The following is a 19,015-nucleotide window of genomic DNA, read 5'->3' as shown; positions in this document are numbered from 1 at the left end:
GTTATAGGGAAAAACCAACATGCATAAGTTGTAGAAATATATCCTAGGCCCTAGTTTGTCCTTAACTTCATGCTTGTGATAGACATTTTCAATAGAAATATAGTTTCTGAGAGATATTTTTGGTGATAGAACATTTGTTCTATATAAGTCTCCCTTAAATCTCGTCGATTCTTTTATGGTCATTAATTGTCGTTCTTTCTTCATGTTGTGTGGGTGTTGGGCGTCTTTTCTTCTCTATCTTGTCTCGTGATTTTTTCATCTTTTTTGTGAGTTTAGAGGACATGATTTGTATGTTGGCAAATAGAGTTGGAGAAAAAGATGTTAGTATTTTGATGCCAGTTTGTCTCCATAACCTCTTAGAGAAAGAGAAGTTGAAAGCTAGTTTGCATTTTACTCGTACATGCATATCTAATATAAAAGTGGCCTATTAGAGCCAATTTTGGTGGGTACTACATTTGCCTTTTGATTGTCCAAGCACGTAGTACCAAACGCACACATGTGTATTGTCTATCTTGCCTCACTCATTTTTTCATTTGCTTGTTGAGTCCTTTTATTTGTGTCATTTAATAGAGGTAATTTGACTTTTGAAATCTTTCGAAATTGAGATTGCGGCTCATATTTAGGTCGTAATGAGACAATACAAATTTCATTGACATATTGATTCTTCATTTTTTGTCGTATGATCAGTGTATACTTCACAAACATATGAAATTGATTTTTAAGATCCAAACTGGTTTTTTTAAGTTTTCCAAGTACATCTAGTGCTAAATATGAGATTACGTTTACTAGTTGGATACAATGTCTAGCGCTAGGAATGTATATAGGCGAGATTTGATGTATTGCTCTAAATTCTCATTTTATTATGTTGGGTTTCCTTAGGGATACAAAATGGTGCTTTCTTGAAGGTGTAAAGAAATCAGGAGCAGCTCCCCCTCGTGGGTCAATAGTGCAACAATGCCTTCGAGACATGGCAGTACTAGAAGCCATTTGTGAATGTGTATGTAACAGCCTTGTAGTTTTGGTTCCCACTACTATTAAACAGTGTATCTTTAGCGATCGTATGAGCAAATGGGTCACATTTTTACAATTCTTGTATATATTGAAGAGGCATTCTAATTGACTAGTCTAAGGTTTCCTTTTAAATTCAAACAATTGAAAAAGGTTATCTGCTGCATGGCATTTCATATTTTTGTAATGATAATGTGACATGTAAAATGGAAGTGCCATTCAATGGGACTTTTGTTATTATTGAAATCCACGCATGTGTTTGCAAGTTTAAAAAGTAACCAATGCATGTATATGAATGTTGAAAAAATACTTTGATATTTTATGCACAATGCATTATTTTCAAGAGTTTGCAAACAATGTGAAAATTAATTAAGCCTAGTTTATGAAGCTGTGAGTTCCATATCATCGTGTTAAATGTTACGATGTTCTTGATTATGAAGGGGCCATTGGACGTATATGGATATCACTTTTAGAGCACAAGTACCTGAATTGTGTGCTAAGGACTTATGAATTCTCGAGGTTGATCCCCTTTAAGGAAAGCAATGCATATTGAAAACTAAGTTTGTTTTTTTTCCAGTTACAAAGAGAAAGTAGGTAAACAAATATTTGAATGTGGGTTGCAGCAGAATTGGAGCAAACTCGTCGTAGATCTAGAGTGAGTCGAGAAACATTAGCGCTGTCAACTTGGAGAAGAGGGAATTTAAAGCAGACTCGAATCACCCATGGGTATATAGCAACTTTTGAAGCGTTAGAAATGATCTTTTGACGATTGAGGGAAGGTGTTCCATCTACTTTTTGACATGCTTGGTTTGGCCTTCAACATACCAATGTTTCGAGCTTCTATACCATAGGTCGTCGTTGTAAGCATTATGAAATAAATACTTTGGCATTGAACTTTTTAGCATTTACTTTAAGCTAAGTGTGTGTAGCAAAGTTGAGAAGAAATTATTGCTTCTATCCTACTATTTTGGTTCTAGAGTGCAATGTAATAACATGTTGTTAGATCTATGATAATCATAGATTGAAGAGCCTTAGCCTAGCATGCAGTTGCGGACACAAGTACTTTCTGCGTTCAGGATGGTTCTAAGATCAGGAAGGTTGCTAAGATTATGTCTATGTCAGAGTGTGGTTACGGCTCTCACAATTGCAACTCGCATCCACAGTCACTGTGGGCCATCATTCGGCAACTGGACATTACCATAGCTAACTTATACATCGGGACAATGAATGATAGAGGCTGGGGATGAAACCGGCCTCTAATCACTCAGAGGGCAGTGGAACTAAACCTTTAATCACTTCAGCACTTATTTACAGCTCACAAAGCATATATCACAACCATTAACCATTGCATGATCACCATTTGGCATTTACCCATTTGTTCACAAACAAAACCACTGAAAAAGGGATGGAGGCTAGAATGCCCCTGCTCAACAGACATAGACAAGTGCACCCAATTGGCCCCAAACACCGTGGCGCCCCTTTCGGTATTTCTTTATATTTCACAGTGAAATGATTACAAGTTGCATCTGGGAGACCTTCCTTGCAATTGAGCATGCAGCCCCAATTCACTAAGCCTTCGCAAGGCTTTTAAGCATAGAACACCATCACATAAGTGCACTTAACCCATAGGCTCAACCCAAAGGCATTCTCTTTTCCGAGTGTAATTCCATTGGCTGTCCAGATGCAATCACATTGCACCTCAGCTGCACTCTCTTTGAGTGGTTTCCAGATGGCATTCACAAAGCTTTTCAAAGCTCCAAAATAAAATCAGCAAAGTACCCAACCAAGGAATGACTCATGTAACACTGCCTGGGCACCTGTGAGCCAAGAAAGAGGCGGCACACAAGGCCAACCAATAGCTTATGGCAAAAATAAATTGCAGCAGCAAAATCACAACTCACCAAGCCCTGAAAACTCGAACCAAGTCCTCAATCGCCAAGAGGACATAGTAGCCAATGCCCAATTGCATTCTCAGCCAAAGAGGAGTGCAAAGGCATGAAGAAAGAGCATTTATAAGAGCCGACCAGCAAGAATTCCACCGAAAAATGCGAAAAGAAGCACTTCTGTCACGAAGAAGTGGGAGTTATTGGGCTCAAAAGAAGCGTGCTTCAAAGAGGAATGCATTGAGAAGGTTTTGGAGAAGTTTCATCGCCGGAAAGTCCTCCAAAACTGAGAAAAACGAGTCAACCAGCGCGTCGGACCACTCGAAATTCAACAGAAAGCTGTAGCTTTGCAAGAGGAGAGGCCCAGGAGGCGGTAGAAGAAAAAAAGTCCAGAAAAAGCCACTTTTGCAAATTCGACCAGCAAAAGAAGTGCTCAGCTCTGCCCGTTCTACCAAACGCACAGAGGGAAAAGCATATCACTACGAAGGGGAGGCAGAGGGGAAGCCATCGGGCCAAACGGAAGTCGAGGAATCCAGACGGGTGAGGAGTTATGAAGAAAAACGGAATTCAGCTGAAGGAGGCTGAAAAACCAGTCCAAAATCTCAACAAAGGGAGAAGATGAGAGAGAAAACCACACATGTGAAGTTTAGAAGGCCCAGGAAGGTCCAGGAATGGCAAAGGAGCATGTAGAAGGCGCTAGAGCCACCTGGAACTCTAGGGGGGCCACTGAAGGTACATGGCCCTCTAGGGGGCCCATTAAAAATGCCACATCATCATTTCCCAACAACCACTCTTTTAATTCCTTGGAATGCCTTTGGGCCTAGGGATTAATTATGCTTATGTGCCAGGCACCATGCCGCGTCGTTTAATTACACATTATTAAGCCCACGCTTGGACTTTTAAAACCAAAGTTGTCACGGTCTTGTAGTACATTAAAGTACTTAGAATTTCACGCCCCCGTGACATACCCCTCTCTTGAAACAACAAACCACAGTTTGCTGCCCAAAACACAGGAGCGAGCATGAAAATAGCATAAAAGAGTATACAAGAAAGCCGCAGCTATAGTATACAGAGACAGTGAAAATATGGCTAGGAGAGGCATGCATCCATCCATATATACTGCTCAAAATCTATGTGATCCTCGGCGATCAATAGTCAAGATGCATCAATATCATGAAGTCTCACAGCAGAAATACTAGCAGCTCAGTATCTCGGATGAAACATACTGTGTCATCAAGCGACCTCATGAAATCATAGTGAGTCCGTCTGTACTGAGGGAGTGGAGGTGCTACCCCCCTCTCGAACATCAGGTAATGCTCCAGACGCTCGCTCTGCTGAACTACCTGTAGGAGCCCGGTCCGCAGTCGGCTCTAATTGGAAAGCATCAAGGTAAAGCTGCAATATCCCAGGTGAATCTGCCAGTTCACCTTCCTCCATCCATTTCGCATCAAGTGATGGGTAATTTTGAAATTTTACCAAGTAGCGACGGATAACTTTACCCTTGAGCTTTCTATCTCTGTGTGCCAGAATCTGCTCTGGGACCAGAAGTTCATCCTGTTCTTCCACTTCAGGCTGCACCTCATCAGGTACATCCTCAGGAATATCTCCATGATATTGCTTTAATAAGCTCACATGAAAGGCATTATGTATCTTCCAATGCGGAGGCAACTTCAGCCTGTAAGCTACCTCGTTTATCTTTTCAGAAACCTGGAAAGGACCATAGTAACGCTTTGTGTACAACCTTTCCTTGCCTTTCTTATTTTTCAGCCTTGCCTTTTGAAAACGCAGCAAAACCCAATCACCTTCTGTGAATTACCAATTCCCTGCGGTGCTTATCTGCTGCTCTTTTCTGCTTGTCTTGACTTCTTTGCAAGGCATATTTGATCTTCTTGTAAGCCTCTTCAAGGCTTTCCACAAAACGATTAGCTTCGAAGATTTTCTCTTTTGTATGCAAAATAAGAGGTATCTTCCTGGCACCTTCCACTATTTCAAAAGGTGCTTTACCTGTGGATGTGTGCACCGTATTATTGTAAGCATATTCCAGCAAAGGCAAATAATGCTCCCATTTGCTTTTGTGGTCTGAGACATAACATTTAAACATATCCAAGATGGTAGAGTTTTCCTGCTCCGATTGTCCATCAGACTGAGGGTGAAAAGATGATGAAAAATTCAGCGTAGTGCCCATATTTTCAAACAGTCCTCTCCAAAAGAGGCTGGTCATCCTTGGATCTCTATCACTGATTATGGATTCAGGCATCCCATGATACTTGAAGACATGCTGCAAAAACAATTTGGCCATTTGATCTGCTGTAATTTTCTTTCTTACTGGCACAAAGTGGGCTTGTTTGCTAAACCTGCAAATTATTGTCCACAATCCATCATGTCCAGTAGGAGTACGTGGAAGATTAAACACAAAATCCATAGCTATGCTTTGCCATGGTCTATCCGGAATTGGCAAAGGGTGTAACAACCCAGGTGCCTTCTGCCTGTCAAACTTTACTTTCTGACAAACCATGCATGTTCTCACATATTCTTCCACAGCTTTCCTAAAAAATGGCCAATAAAAGTATTGCTCCACTGCTGTAATTGTTGCTGTAATTCCCCTATGTCCTGCATATGGAGGAGCATGACTTTCCATTATGACTTTCTGTCGCATCTGATCAGTGACACAGAGTCGTCCATGCATCAAAATGAAACGCTCTTTCAACATATAGTGATCATGCCTTTGACCATTAGAAAGCTGTTCATAAATAGTTGAAAAATCAGCATCATTAACATACTGATCTTTCATCACATCTAACACATTGTTGTAAGCAATGCTCACTGCTGAAACACTGGGTTTCTTGGAGACTGCTTCAGGCTGTGGTTTCCTGGAAAGTGCATCAGCCACGACATTTTTGTTACCCGGCACATGTACAATTTGAAAATGAAACATTGAGAGGAAGTTAGCCCATCTCATGTGCTTTTCAGATAATTTTCTCTACGTGAGAAAATATCTAAGTGACTGATGATCAGTTTGCACATAAAAATCAGCTCCAAGAAGGTAATGTTTCCATGTGGTCAAAGCATGTATCACTGCTAACATTTCCTTCTCGTATGTCTGCAAGTACAATTCAGCATCTTTGAGAACTCTACTCTCATATGCAACCACTCTGCCATCCTGCATCAAAGTGCCTCCTATGCTGTTCCCACATGCATCACAAGTTACAGCGAAGGGTTTTGCAAGATCTGGCAAGATAATAACGGGTTCAGAACACAATTTTTGCTTCAGCTCTTCAAAAGCTGCATTTTCCTTTGGTCCCCACCGAAACGGTACAGCTTTCTTTTGTAAAGCATGCAAGGGAGAAGCAATTTCTGCAAAGTATTTATAAACCTCCGATAGTATGAACACAGCCCAAGAAAGCTTTTGACTTCATGCAGATTTTTCAAAATTGGCCAACTCCTTATGGCCTCAACTTTTGCAGGATCCATCTTGACTCCATCCTTTGACACTATATGACCGAGAAAATGAATCTCATGCATAAAGAACTCACTTTTCTTGGTGTTTATTAATAGCTTGTGTCTTTTCAACTCTTGAAACACAATAGTGAGGTGTTTCCTGTGCTCCTGCTCATTTTTAGAGAACACAATGATGTCATCGAAGAAAGTGCCCACAAACTTTCTGTGTGCTCTAAAAATTCTGTCCATCATTCTATTGAAAGTGGCAGGTGCATTAGTCAAACCAAAAGGCATCACAAGGAACTCATATAAGCCAAATGAAGTGCGGAAGGTAGTCTTGTAGACATCTTCAGGCCGTATCCTTATCTGGTGGTATCCACTTTTAAGGTCAATACGATTGAACATTGAGGAACCTTCCAACCGATCCAATATATCATCAATGCGTGGAATTGGAAAACGGTTCTTAATTGTGACTTTATTCAAAGCCCTATAATCAATACACATTCTACAATTGCCATCCTTCTTTTGCACAAGCAACACAGGGGAACAATAAGGAGAATTACTTGGTTGTATTAATTTCTTTTCCAAGAGTTCCTTCACTTGTGACATTATCTCTTCCTGTTGTGCCTTACTGACACGATAGGGAGGTATATTAGGCGGTGAGCTTCCTGGAATTATATCAATTTGATGATCCTCGGGCCTCTTGGGAGGTAATTCTTGAGGAAGTGCATCTGAGAAACAATCCTGAAAATCTGAAATAAAAGCAGCCCTTTCTCTATCTAAAGGAGAAAGACTAGAGCCTTCCTGAACTAGTTGGCTGTCCTCTTTGACAAAAATCAAGTATGCTGAAATATGACGCTTTATTACATTGGAAATACAAGAAGCTGAAACTACAGGGATGGACTCCCCTTTCAACTTTACATCAAGTACATGATTTTTGCCTCTATGAGTTAAAGAAATCTTCTTGTTTCTCATCTGCACATCAGCCCCCACCCTGTACATCCAAGGCATCCCAAGCAAAGCATCACACTCTGGCAAAGGCATAATGTAGAAGTCCTCTGCATCCTGATATCCCTGGATATGCATCCTCAACTTGCCAATGATAGGAGTGACAGGTGTGTTGAGTTCAGGGTTGGCCATATCACACATGCCGGATGGCCCCATTTCCTCAGGCTCGATGCCAAGCCTTCCTGCCATATCAGGAGTTATGAAATTTGCCTTTGCCCCAGAATCAAAGAAAAACAAACAATTCTGATTTCTGATTTTTCCCCATGCTCTGCACATCTCAGTCTTTTTCATTTCCTCTTCATCATGTGGATGTGGCAAACTCCCAATCACATCTGGAAGAAGTCCTGCAGAAGGTTTAGGCTTTTTGCCCTTCCGATCAGCCTGTTTATCACTTCCCTTCACTAGGGAGAGCCATGCTTGGCTGAACATTAGGCATGGGAGCATATGCTGTGGCTTGCATGCCTGGCTGCATTCCCACATTGTCATACATGGCTTGTTTTCTATGCCCAATTGGCGGTGAAATCAACATAGCATCAAAGATAGAATCTGTACCAAAATATTCAGGTTGCTGCCTCAAATATGGCTGAGGTGGTTGAGCCACATTTATGGACTGCACATTATTATTTTGAGGAGTAGAAATACCCAAACCAAGGCCTTGTGCTGGCTGCTCATACTGTTGCACTGGATGTACTTTTCGTACCTCTTTCTCAAGTGCTCTTTTGGGCGATTCCTCTCTCTTGGAAGTCACTTTCTGAGTCATTTTTGATGGCTGTCCCTCGTGGGAAACTGATGCATGAGTGTGCGGTCCGCCATGAGAAGCTGATGCATGTGTGTACTCACTCTTTCCGTGCTTGTGCTTTCTTGATTTCTTCTTCTTCTTGGCATTTGTTTGCACAATCTGAGCCAAATTTTGAGCCAGCTGAGTCAAAGCAGTCACTGCACTTGCAAGCTGTGCATTCAACATAGTAGCATCATCTGACTCACTGCTAGAACAAGTATCACCGTTGAGCTCAGTTGTAGCTTCATGTGTGGCCTGCTCAAAAGGCATTTGTTGTGCTCCCTGCAGCTGTACACTAGCTGGATCATTAAGGCTTTCCTGCCTTCTCCTTTGAGGAGTTGTGGAGCTCTCTTGCTCATGGGTACTCACCATGTTTATGGTTGTAATATTCAGCTGTCAAAAAGTGCAGCAAAGATATCCTTCCACCAAACTACCGAGGCCCACCTCTTGAGAAAGAGTGTGTGGTATCCCGGCAATGGAACCAATGAAACCGGCCTCTAATCACTCAGAGGGCAGTGGAACTAAACCTTTAATCACTTCAGCACTTATTTACAGCTCACAAAGCATATATCACAACCATTAACCATTGCATGATCACCATTTGGCATTTACCCATTTGTTCACAAACAAAACCACTGAAAAAGGGATGGAGGCTAGAATGCCCCTGCTCAACAGACATAGACAAGTGCACCCGATTGGCCCCAAACACCGTGGCGCCCCTTTTGGTATTTCTTTATATTTCACAGTGAAATGATTACAAGTTGCATCTGGGAGACCTTCCCTGCAAGTGAGCATGCAGCCCCAATTCACTAAGCCTTCGCAAGGCTTTTAAGCATAGAACACCATCACATAAGTGCACTTAATCCATAGGCTCAACCCAAAGGCATTCTCTTTTCCGAGTGCAATTCCATTGGCTGTCCAGATGCAATCACACTGCACCCCAACCGCACTCTCTTTGAGTGGTTTCCAGATGGCATTCACAAAGCTTTTCAAAGCTCCAAAATAAAATCAGCAAAGTACCCAACCAAGGAATGACTCATGTAGCACTGCCTGGGCACCTGTGAGCCAAGAAAGAGGCGGCACACGAGGCCAACCAATAGCTTATGGCAAAAAGAAATTGCAGTAACAAAATCACAACTCACCAAGCCCTGAAAACTCGAACCAAGTCCTCAATCGCCAAGAGGGCATAGTAGCCAATGCCCAATTGCATTCTCAGCCAAAGAGGAGTGCAAAGGCATGAAGAAAGAGCATTTATAAGAGCACCAGCAAGAATTCCACTGAAAAATGCGAAAAGAAGCACTTCTGTCGCGAAGAAGTGGGAGTTCTTGGGCTCAAAAGAAGCGTGCTTCAGAGAGGAATGCATTGAGAAGGTTTTGGAGAAGTTTCATCGCCGGAAAGTCCTCCAAAACTGAGAAAAACCAGTCAACCAGCGCGTCGGACCACTCGAAATTCAACAGAAAGCTGTAGCTTTGCAAGAGGAGAGGCCCAGGAGGCGGTAGAAGAAAAAAAGTCCAGAAAAAGACACTTTTGCAAATTCGACCAGCAAAAGAAGTGCTCAGCTCTGCCCGTTCTACCAAATGCACAGAGGAAAAAGCATATCACTACGAAGGGGAGGCAAAGGGGAAGCCATCGGGCCAAACGGAAGTCGAGGAATCCAGACGGGTGAGGAGTTATGAAGAAAAACGGAATTCAGCTGAAGGAGGCTGAAAAACCAGTCCAAAATCTCAACAAAGGGTGAAGATGAGAGAGAAAACCACACATGTGAAGTTTAGAAGGCCCAGGAAGGTCCAGGAATGGCAAAGGAGCATGTAGAAGGCACTAGAGCCACCTGGAACTCTAGGGGGGCCACTGAAGGTACATGGCCCTCTAGGGGGCCCATTAAAAATGCCACATCATCATTTCCCAACAACCACTCTTTGGTAGCCAAAGGGACTTGGGAGCGCTTGGCGTTCTTGTACAACAAAACTTCTCCCATGAAGAGGGTCTCTCTTGAGGTCGAGAGGAGGTGTGTTAAATCCCGCAAAGTCATCTACCATGCAGGAACACATCAACAAGCTCCAAGAGCTTCTGCAGGAGATCCTTCAGGCAGGAAAGGAGATCTCATTGAGGACATGGCCAGCAGGAAAGGAGATCTCATCTGAGGACATGGCCAGCTCGGAGGCCTTGGAAGCTCCACAGAATAAAGGAAGGAATCAAGGTAGAAGGATCTCTTCAGACAAGAAGCTAGATGCAGAGAAGGAAGCACTCAAGTCGGAGCGTACGTGCAATCATTGTGGCTAGAAGGTGATTATTGGAGGAATTGCCCTCAGAGGACATCTAACAAGGGTCTCTGTTCCTCATCCGCAACTATTACTCCAGCTTTTGTTCATATTGAGGTTCTTGACTCTTTCAATCTCCCATTGTAGAGGGGGTTGCCCTTCAGACAAAAAATTGCAGGGCGTGGATTCTGGCTAGTGGAGCCTCTCAAAACATGTGCCCATCCCCAGCAAGATTTAAGAACTTAATGATCACTGAGGGTGAGATTTGCATAGGAGACAATTAGATCATCAAGGTTCATGGTGAAGGCAATCTTGAAATTATTCCCGATGGCAGAGGGGGGAAGCACTCCTCTCAAGTATTGCTTGCCCGTCTCGTGGGTTTAATTTATTGTCAGTTCATGAGACATGCAAACTTGGCACAACAATTTTGTTCAATGTAAGCTATGTGGAGGTTAGGGATAAAGCAATTGGCTAGGTGGTATGCACTGGTACAGTGGATCACGACATTTACAAGTTGATGGCACTTGACCTGTGGCACTTTAGGTTTGGTCAATTGAACATAGATGTGCTACGGCAAGCTGCTAGGGAGCAGATGGCCCCTGGGTCATGGTGTGTGGGCAACAAGCACGGGCACTGTAGTTCATGCTTACGAGGGAATCAACATCGAGAGGCTTTTCCAAAGCAGGCTACTAGGCGGGCTTCTAAACCCCTTGAGATGGTTCTTGTGGATCTCTATGGACCTGTGATGGTCGCAAGCCTTGGTAGTGCGTTGTATTTCATCCTGTTGGTTGATGATTTCAGCAGATTCACATGGATATATTTTCAGGCTTTGAAGCCTTGTCGTATTCTCAATTTCGAGGGACTGCCTCTGAGGCAGGGGTAGTTGGGAGGAAGAACAAAATAGTAGTGGAGATGTCTCGTACCATGCTGGCGCTACGATGGTTCACATCCTCAACCATTCTCCAACCTTAGTTGTGCCTAAGGTAACTCCTTTTGGAGCAGAAACCTGATGCGTTTCACTTCAGGTTGTTTGGCTGTGATGCCTACGTTCATATTCCAAGAGCAGAGGGGGAAATTGGATGTCAAATCCACCAAGATGATTTTTGTTGGGGGGTATCGATTGTATGACCCTATGAAGAGAGAGATTGTACTTAGCACGGATGTCACCCTCGACGAACAGATACCATCCTCAGTGGTTGAAGAGCCACTCGTTCTTGGTGAGCCAGTGGATGACAATGACAGTGCCATTGTTCCCGCACAAGTGCCAATATACATCCTAGACAAATGAACCAGATGATGTCTCGAGCAGATTCGAACCTGTATGTCTTCCGAGAGGACGGCCTAGTACTTCGATCACTTGTACGGTGATGACCTCTTCATCAAAGGCAGTCATGTGGCACATATTGCTAAGATCAAGGTTGCTTTGTCGCAAGCTTGGGGCTACTTCATTTCTTCCTTGGTTTGGAGATTTGGTAGGTAAGGAAGGCTTCTTTGTTTCTCAGAAGCAGTATGTGCAGGAGCTTCTGGCAGCCTTCCAGATGTAGTGTAAGTCTATTTCTTCCCCCATGGACCTCAACACGAAGCTATCCAAGTATGATCCCAGTGAGTCGATGGATGCAGGTTTGTACCATAACCTCGATCTGATTTCTCAACACCAAATTGGATCTGAGTTTCTCCGTGGGGCTGTTAAGCTCCTCTACCCAGACATCGCGGAAGACACATTGGATGTAGGGATGTGGATCCTCAGGTATCTACAGGGTACACATGATCGATGATTATTCTATTAGGTAGTTGGAGGGCAGTTGTCACCATCTGGTACTTCTCTCAATAAATATAGTATAATTTTTACTAGAAACTGACTTCGGTCAAAAAATGTTGGCTTTGGTTAACTAAGAATAAGTTTTATTGTTTTACTTTTGCTTTTGCATTGGTAAAAGAAACTGTGGGGACGCCCTCAAGGGACTAGGATTAGTCCAAGAACTAGGAATGCATGCATTTCACTACCCTGTAATGGGTTAAAGTGTTGAAATTTGTTTGTGCAATATGTAGGAATGAAGAGAGTGCCAAAAGGACCCAAGATTGGGGAGAAAAGCACAAAAATCAGGTCCCACAAGCTCTAAAGCAAGGACAAGGGGGCACCTCTTTAGAAAGAGGACCCACAAGACTAAAAAGGCGCCTAAAGCCTCCTATTTAGGGGGAAAAGCCTAAAAGCTTGGCTTTTATGCAAAAGTAGCTTTTAGAAAACAGGCCCTAGCTTTTTGCTAGGCCTAGTCTATAAAAGAAAGGCCCCAGGCCTCCGAGGTGTACTCAGAATCGTACTCAACTTCATGGTCTTCTCAGAGCCAATTGTACAAAGTATTTTCTATTGCAATAAAGACCTTCGGGGGTCCAGCCCCTTATTTTTGGGCCCTAGTGCTGTGTTTGTCTCTCTCTCTCTCTCTCTCTCTCTCTCTCTCTCTCTCAAAGCTCTTTCTATTGCTGCGTATTGTGTCTTCTCCTTCCAGACCAAATTGCGATTTTTTCTAGCTTCATAATCTTGCAACGATCACACGTGTGAGTGTCTAGAGAGAGATTCTGCTGCGATTTTTGTTCCAACCACCGGAATCTGCTGCGATTAGGGTTTCCAGCCCTTTGGGGAGCCCCAGAGTTCCAACGATTTTACCCCGGACAGCTGATCATGGTATTGGTAAAGGCTTCAATGTTATCAGAGCGCGGTTTTGCTACTTTCCTTGGTGGCAACGGTCCAAAGACTCCCTGAACCAGCCGATCCGAATAGACTTCTGGCAGGCATAGGATGGTTGCATGGGATAGCAACGAGCTTGAAGCAGCCACATCGGGCTAAATCCGCTATATTTTTTTAAGTATTTTGGCCCATACCCCAAACTAGTGTTTGAACCATACAACGAAAAGCCACACCCACCCATATTGTCAGAAATTACTAGATGTGCAGACTCATCAATAGGCAATGAACCAGCCAGATAGAGAAACCACCAAAATAATATATTTCCGTCCAAAGCTATGGACACAATACAAAAGAGATAGATCCAGAGTCCCACCAATGGTGTGGTCCTCTGATCTTACCACAAGGTCCTTCTCCTATCTACCTGTTATCTCTAGACTCGAGCCCGCGTGCTCCACCTCGAGCGTCTGCTTACTTCTGAGCCCTGGTGCTGTGTTTTGTTTTCTCTCTCCCCCTCCCAGAGCTCTTTCTATTGCTGTGAATTGTGTCTTCTTCTTCCAGACCAAATTGCGATTTGTTCCAGCTTCATAATCTTGCAATGATCGCATGTGTGAGTGTCCAAAGAAAGGTTCTACTGCGATTTCTGTTCCAGCCGCCTGCATCTGCTGCGATTAGGGTTTCCAGCCCTTTTGGGAGCCCTAGAGTTCCAACGATTTTGCTCTGAAAAGCTGATCTTGGTATTGGAAAAGGTTTCAGCAGCAGTCCATGATCCAGCTACAAGGCTGGAGTGATTCCGATTGGGGAGGAGATCCAAATACTCGACGCCCGACCATAGGGTATTTGTTTCACCCTCGGGTCAGTAGCAATCACATGGAGTAGTAAAAGGCAACCCCCTCCGTAGCCTTATTTTCGACAAAGGCCGAGTATTGGACTGCCTGTTCTGCTGCAGGTGAGGTAGTTTGGCTTTGCAAAGTGCTTGTTGAGATTGGGTTCCTCGAGACATCTCCAACAATCATCCACAGTGATAATCAAAGCTGTATAGCACTTGCTCGCAACCCGGTGTTTCATGCTCAGACAAAGCACATTGAGATACGGTACCATTATGTTCAGGAGAGGGCGCTTGATGAAGCTATCTTGCTCATCTTCTGTAAGGAGGAGGACAACATGACGGACCTGTTTACCAAACCACTTTCCCAGCAGCTGCTTGGTGCTCATTCCAATTCCTTGAGGCTGATTCACCATCGGGGCTTTTAGAGTTAGCATCTCCTAATGCGTATCATATGTTGAGAGTGAGGGCTGCATTGTGCGTGGGGTAAGCAGGTAGGGGGATGTATTGGGTCTGGTTTTCTGCTCGCCATGGAGGCGGCTAGTCCTTGGTAGTGTGCAGGGGGCAGTTTACACCTGCCCATGGGCCCATAATGGAGGCACCACCTAGGTGCTTGGGTTGGGGGGCCAACCAGGCCCCCAACCAGGTCGGGTGACCCTACCTGCTCGTCGGGTTCCTCTCTTCAGATCTGAGTTGTTTTCTATTACTGTTGAGTAAAGCATATATAGTGGAGCTGTGTCCATTCATGTTTCTTTTGAGATTTCGGAGTAATTCTTCCGATGTGTGGGAGTTGGCCTTTAGCAAGCAACTTCCCTCTGTTTTCCTATAGTTATCTTGGCACCTAAAGAAGGCAGTGGGTTCTAACCTTGCAAAGTCGATTACCTTACCTCTTAGGTTGTGTGGACTATGCTAAGGGCATGCCCCATTTCTTATATTTACAAGTCTTTGCAAAGTTAAATTCCTTTCTTTCCTATTTTGGAAGCAGTGTGCCAATGTTGATTGTATGGGCTTCCAAGGTCATTCAGATTGATCTGGATCCTTCACAGCTTCGACTATTGTGCATTTCTTCACAATAAATCCAAGTTCTGTGCTCGAGATATCTTCCTCAGCTTAACAAAGTTTTTGAAAAGCTCTACACACAGTTTTTTTAAAAGTAAAATAAAAGCTCTACGCACGCACGCATGCACACCCGCCTGCCCACGCAGAGAGAGAGAGAGAGAGAGAGAGAGAGAGAGAGAGAGAGAGAGAGAGTCTATTAATGTCCACGGGAGACCAACAGGTCTATGGGACAGCAAAAAACCGTCTAGTACATCTGCTAGGGAGGGCACATGGCAGCTCCCAAGGAGTGCAAAAGCAACCCTAATCATTTAGGAAACCTACACACACACACTTTTTTTTTTTTTTTTTTTTTGGTGGGGTGAAACCAGTAACTATAAAATTAACATGAAATCAATGTACATGACATTAGACTCCAAAAGAGAGCCTAATGGAAGAACTCAAAAACAGTGAGAAAACACTTCAAGGCACACACACACACACACACACACACACTCACTAACACACACTAACTCGCAACCAGAAACAAAAATATTCATGTGTAAGGAAGGCAGTGGGTCTCAATCTCAAAAAGTGATGGTCACATAACCACTTAACACATACCCAGAAAATAAAAAACACGTGTAAATATATATCAGAGCATCGTACCAAAGCTAAACTGGTTGTCCTATATCACATAGCTAATTGCTTAAAACTAAGTCACTAGATGAGTACTTTCAGTTTGGCCCTTGCTATTGAAATTGTCATTGTTTGGCATGTTTGAATTGGGACACATGGATGGCCGAGAATCTTAAGCTGTATTAAAACTCTTGTCAATGTGGATTCCACGTCTTTCTTATCTCTTGTAGTGTTCTGGATTGATAATTCATCTTCTCCGCGACATTTTTACACATTTATACTATGCTTTCAGATCATAGGATTTACAGTTAAGGTGAATGAGGCGGCACGCTTCTTATTCCTGTTCTCCTTTTGCATTTTCCATTTTACTATTCTGATTTTCAATGTTTAGGTTTTATGAGCCAGTAAAGTTTGACATGGTCTTTTTGGGGCAGGCGCAACATCTAACTGGCAAAAACATAAGATCCAAAACTGCATTCACCTTCAGTGTTGCAATAGTCATGGAGGTTTTGGCAGCAGTACCGACGGTGAATCCAACTCTTGTTATTAAACTCCTTCCATACATTGTACACAACTTTGAAAAGGGCTCTTCTGAAGAATGCCAAGTATGTATATAATTTTCATTTTGTATTATGTATTAAATCTCTTGCCATTTCTCTCCTAAGAGCATTGTAGATTTATCAGGAGGGCTACTGAATGTTTAGAACCCAAAAGCTTGTAGCTATGCTTTTTGTGTTTGAGGATCGTGTTTATTGGAACAGATGTTGTAAGATACCTCATGCACAGTTTGAGCTTTGCATTCCATCTTTTAACCTGCATGCATGCTTTACTATCTGCCCTTTGGACCCATTTTTCAGTGCATTATTAGCATGAAACCTGCATCTCTCTCTCTCTCTGTCCCCCCCCCCCCCTTCTCTCTCTCTCTCTCTCTCTCTCTCTCGGAGGAGACTTACTCATGGAGATCTCGCCCCACCAGCCGCTCACCTCACCTTTGCTCAGATTTGTACTCTCATAGCAGGAGGCAGAGTCGATGGACAGGATTTCCAGTATTATTTTGGTTCTTAGACTCCGTGACACCTGGACTTGTATCTTTGCATTGGCATATTGTACTCATCCCCCCATTTTGCACCCAGGGGCGGTTTCCTTGCATCTAGTTTACTTTGTATTTAGGCTCAGATTTGACATTATGTACTTTCACTTGCATTGTATTGCGTAGCACTTAGATGATATTCGACGATGCCTCTTCTATGTGGCACGTTGATTTTGTGCTATCTTGTATGCAGAGTTCTTGATGTCCCATGGGCCCATTTTGGCCTTTAGTGGACAATAATACACTTTCTTTCTTTCTTTCTTTCTCTCTCTCTCTCTGGCCCAGCCGCTCGTCACCGTGGCCCAGCTGCTCGTCGCCGTCATTCAGCCCTCACTTAGCCCTCAGGCCGTTCAGCTTCAGCGTTGCTAGGCAGCTCAGTCTCCTGTCGAGCCGTTGATCAGCGAGTAGACCACCCAACCCGTCAAGCAGATCGTCGAGGAGCTCGTCGCTCAGCAGCTCGTCACCGTCGCTAGTTAGGTCGTCGCCAAGCAGGTCAAGGAGGTGGTCGCCGTCAACAAACCCTAGCAGCAGCAAACCCCATCGCCGATCCCTAACCACCATTGCCACCAAGTCATTTCAAGTCGTCTACCAACACAGTCAAAACTTGCCCACTCTCTATATGGAGGCACTGTGATGAGACTCAGAACCACCACCCAATCGAAATCCTCATGGAGTGGGGTAGGTGGATCCGTGTGTATCCCGATGGGTCTCTGAAACCCCCCGCTGAAACCCGTAAGCAGTGGTCTCTGTAGAAGCTGAGCTTCATGGGGAGCTCATGGAGTGCCAACCAAGTCCTAAATGTGTGTAACTGTAGGAGATCCTCTTGGATGACCTGGTTAACCTCGTGTTATGTGAGCGGGATAGAGGGGCCCTCAACGCTACACTGGAAGGGGGACAGCCTGTCTATATTGAGCCCAAGGCTCTCAAACCGTCTTTAAGTACGTGCGTACAAGCATCTCTGGCCCCCCTTTGCTGCCAATGCCATGAAGGAGCATAAAGACAACCAAGGAAGCCTACGTTGCCTTGTGGTGCAATATCCAGATAGTCGAATGCGGAAGAGATATGTGATGACCTGGAATGTTGCATTGAGCTATAGTGGGGATCCCGGAATAGAAGGCATAATGCAGACCATCCGTGAAAGCATGAGAACTTGAAGCCTCTCAACTCGAGCCCACTCCATCTCCACTCCATCTCTGATAGATCAGGCCCCCAACAAGGGCTTCCATACATACTTGCGGGTCAAACAGAGAGTCGAAGAGAGATTTGGTCTGAGGCCCTGGAAGTGCAGTGTCGCGGAAGTCTGGTCAGCATAGCATATCCGCTGTTTAGTCAGGCTTGTAGTGCTGGTCACATCGAAAATCCGGACCTGAGAACAGGGCCCCAAGGTATTTAGGATGCAATTACCTCCATAGGTAACCCATCCAAGGTAAACGCTCTCTGTGCATGGTTGCCCAAGATGTGTTGAAGATCATGACCTTGGTTTACCAAGGTTGACCTTCAACTCACGTGTCTCACAAAAAGTATGTAGTGCTTCCAGGTGTTGTTGGAGTCCCTTTGTTGAAGAAGATAGCAGGACCACATCATTTGCGTATAGAAGTATATCCAGCTAGAGAGCAATCATGCTGAGCCTGTTCCACCTTCGATTCATTGACATATCTTCTTTGTTGTTCTTGGTTTGAGACATGACTTGCCTCCATACCAAATTGTTATCTTCTACATGGGGATTCATACTCGTGGCTCGATCAACAGGCATACTCATTGGCTTTCTCAAAAGCTAGACTCTTTGTAAATGATTGCTCAAAATCTGACAAGAGGGTCTCGATAAATATCTCAAGCTTGTCTATAAAGAGGCCAAACAAGGTTGGTGATAAAGGACAACCTTGTTTGTCCCTAATGGTGCTCATGATCTCCTCAATCCATTCCGCACCGATTTGCACCCTACTTGAGATCCTCTCATAAAGTGCCATGACTGGACAGATGATCTCTTGATGTATACCAGATCCTCTAGGCGTCTGATGAATGTGTGTGTGTGTGTGAGAGAGAGAGAGAGAGAGAGAGAGAGAGAGAGAGGGAGTGAGGGAGATCTATGAGACAGAAGAAAACGAGATAACTAAAAAGCTAAGGGGTGGGGCCACGAACTTATGGGCATTCACACCCAAGGCTGATGTCTGAGACGAAAATATCAATAGAGAAATATGTTGTGCTATCTCTGCGGAAGAGTATACGTATGACTATCTTCATGAGATCCAAAAACCAACACCTCAGGGAGATCTATGAGACTGAAGAAAACGAGATAACTAAAAAGCTAAGGGGTGGGGCTACGAATGTATGGGCATCCACACCCAAGGCTGATCTTTGAGACGAAAATATCA

The 19,015-nt window shown here is 43.9% G+C and overlaps 1 protein-coding gene across 4 annotated transcripts in view; it reads left to right on the top strand.

Moving 5' to 3' along the window:
• Positions 1-19,015, top strand: part of LOC147893517 (ARM repeat superfamily protein) — a 207,170-nt gene that overhangs the window by 18,057 nt on the left and 170,098 nt on the right. For all 4 annotated transcript variants that reach the window (XR_015542194.1, XR_015542193.1, XR_015542192.1 and 1 more), the window contains exons 4-5: positions 880-997; positions 15,988-16,158. Coding sequence is in view for 1 of the 4 variants with exons in the window: in XM_087385521.1 (XP_087241647.1) it covers positions 880-997; positions 15,988-16,158 (289 nt within the window). In the remaining 3 variants the exon portion in view is untranslated. The remainder of the gene's footprint in view (positions 1-879; positions 998-15,987; positions 16,159-19,015) is intronic.

This window comes from Dipteris shenzhenensis, chromosome 15 (assembly GCF_047967505.1).
Source record: "Dipteris shenzhenensis isolate YYH24624 ecotype China chromosome 15, Dip_SZ_1.0, whole genome shotgun sequence".
Classification (NCBI taxonomy): domain Eukaryota; kingdom Viridiplantae; phylum Streptophyta; class Polypodiopsida; order Gleicheniales; family Dipteridaceae; genus Dipteris; species Dipteris shenzhenensis.
The sequence above is the reverse complement of the archived record's forward strand: the minus strand, read 5'-3'. Positions and strand labels throughout refer to the sequence as shown.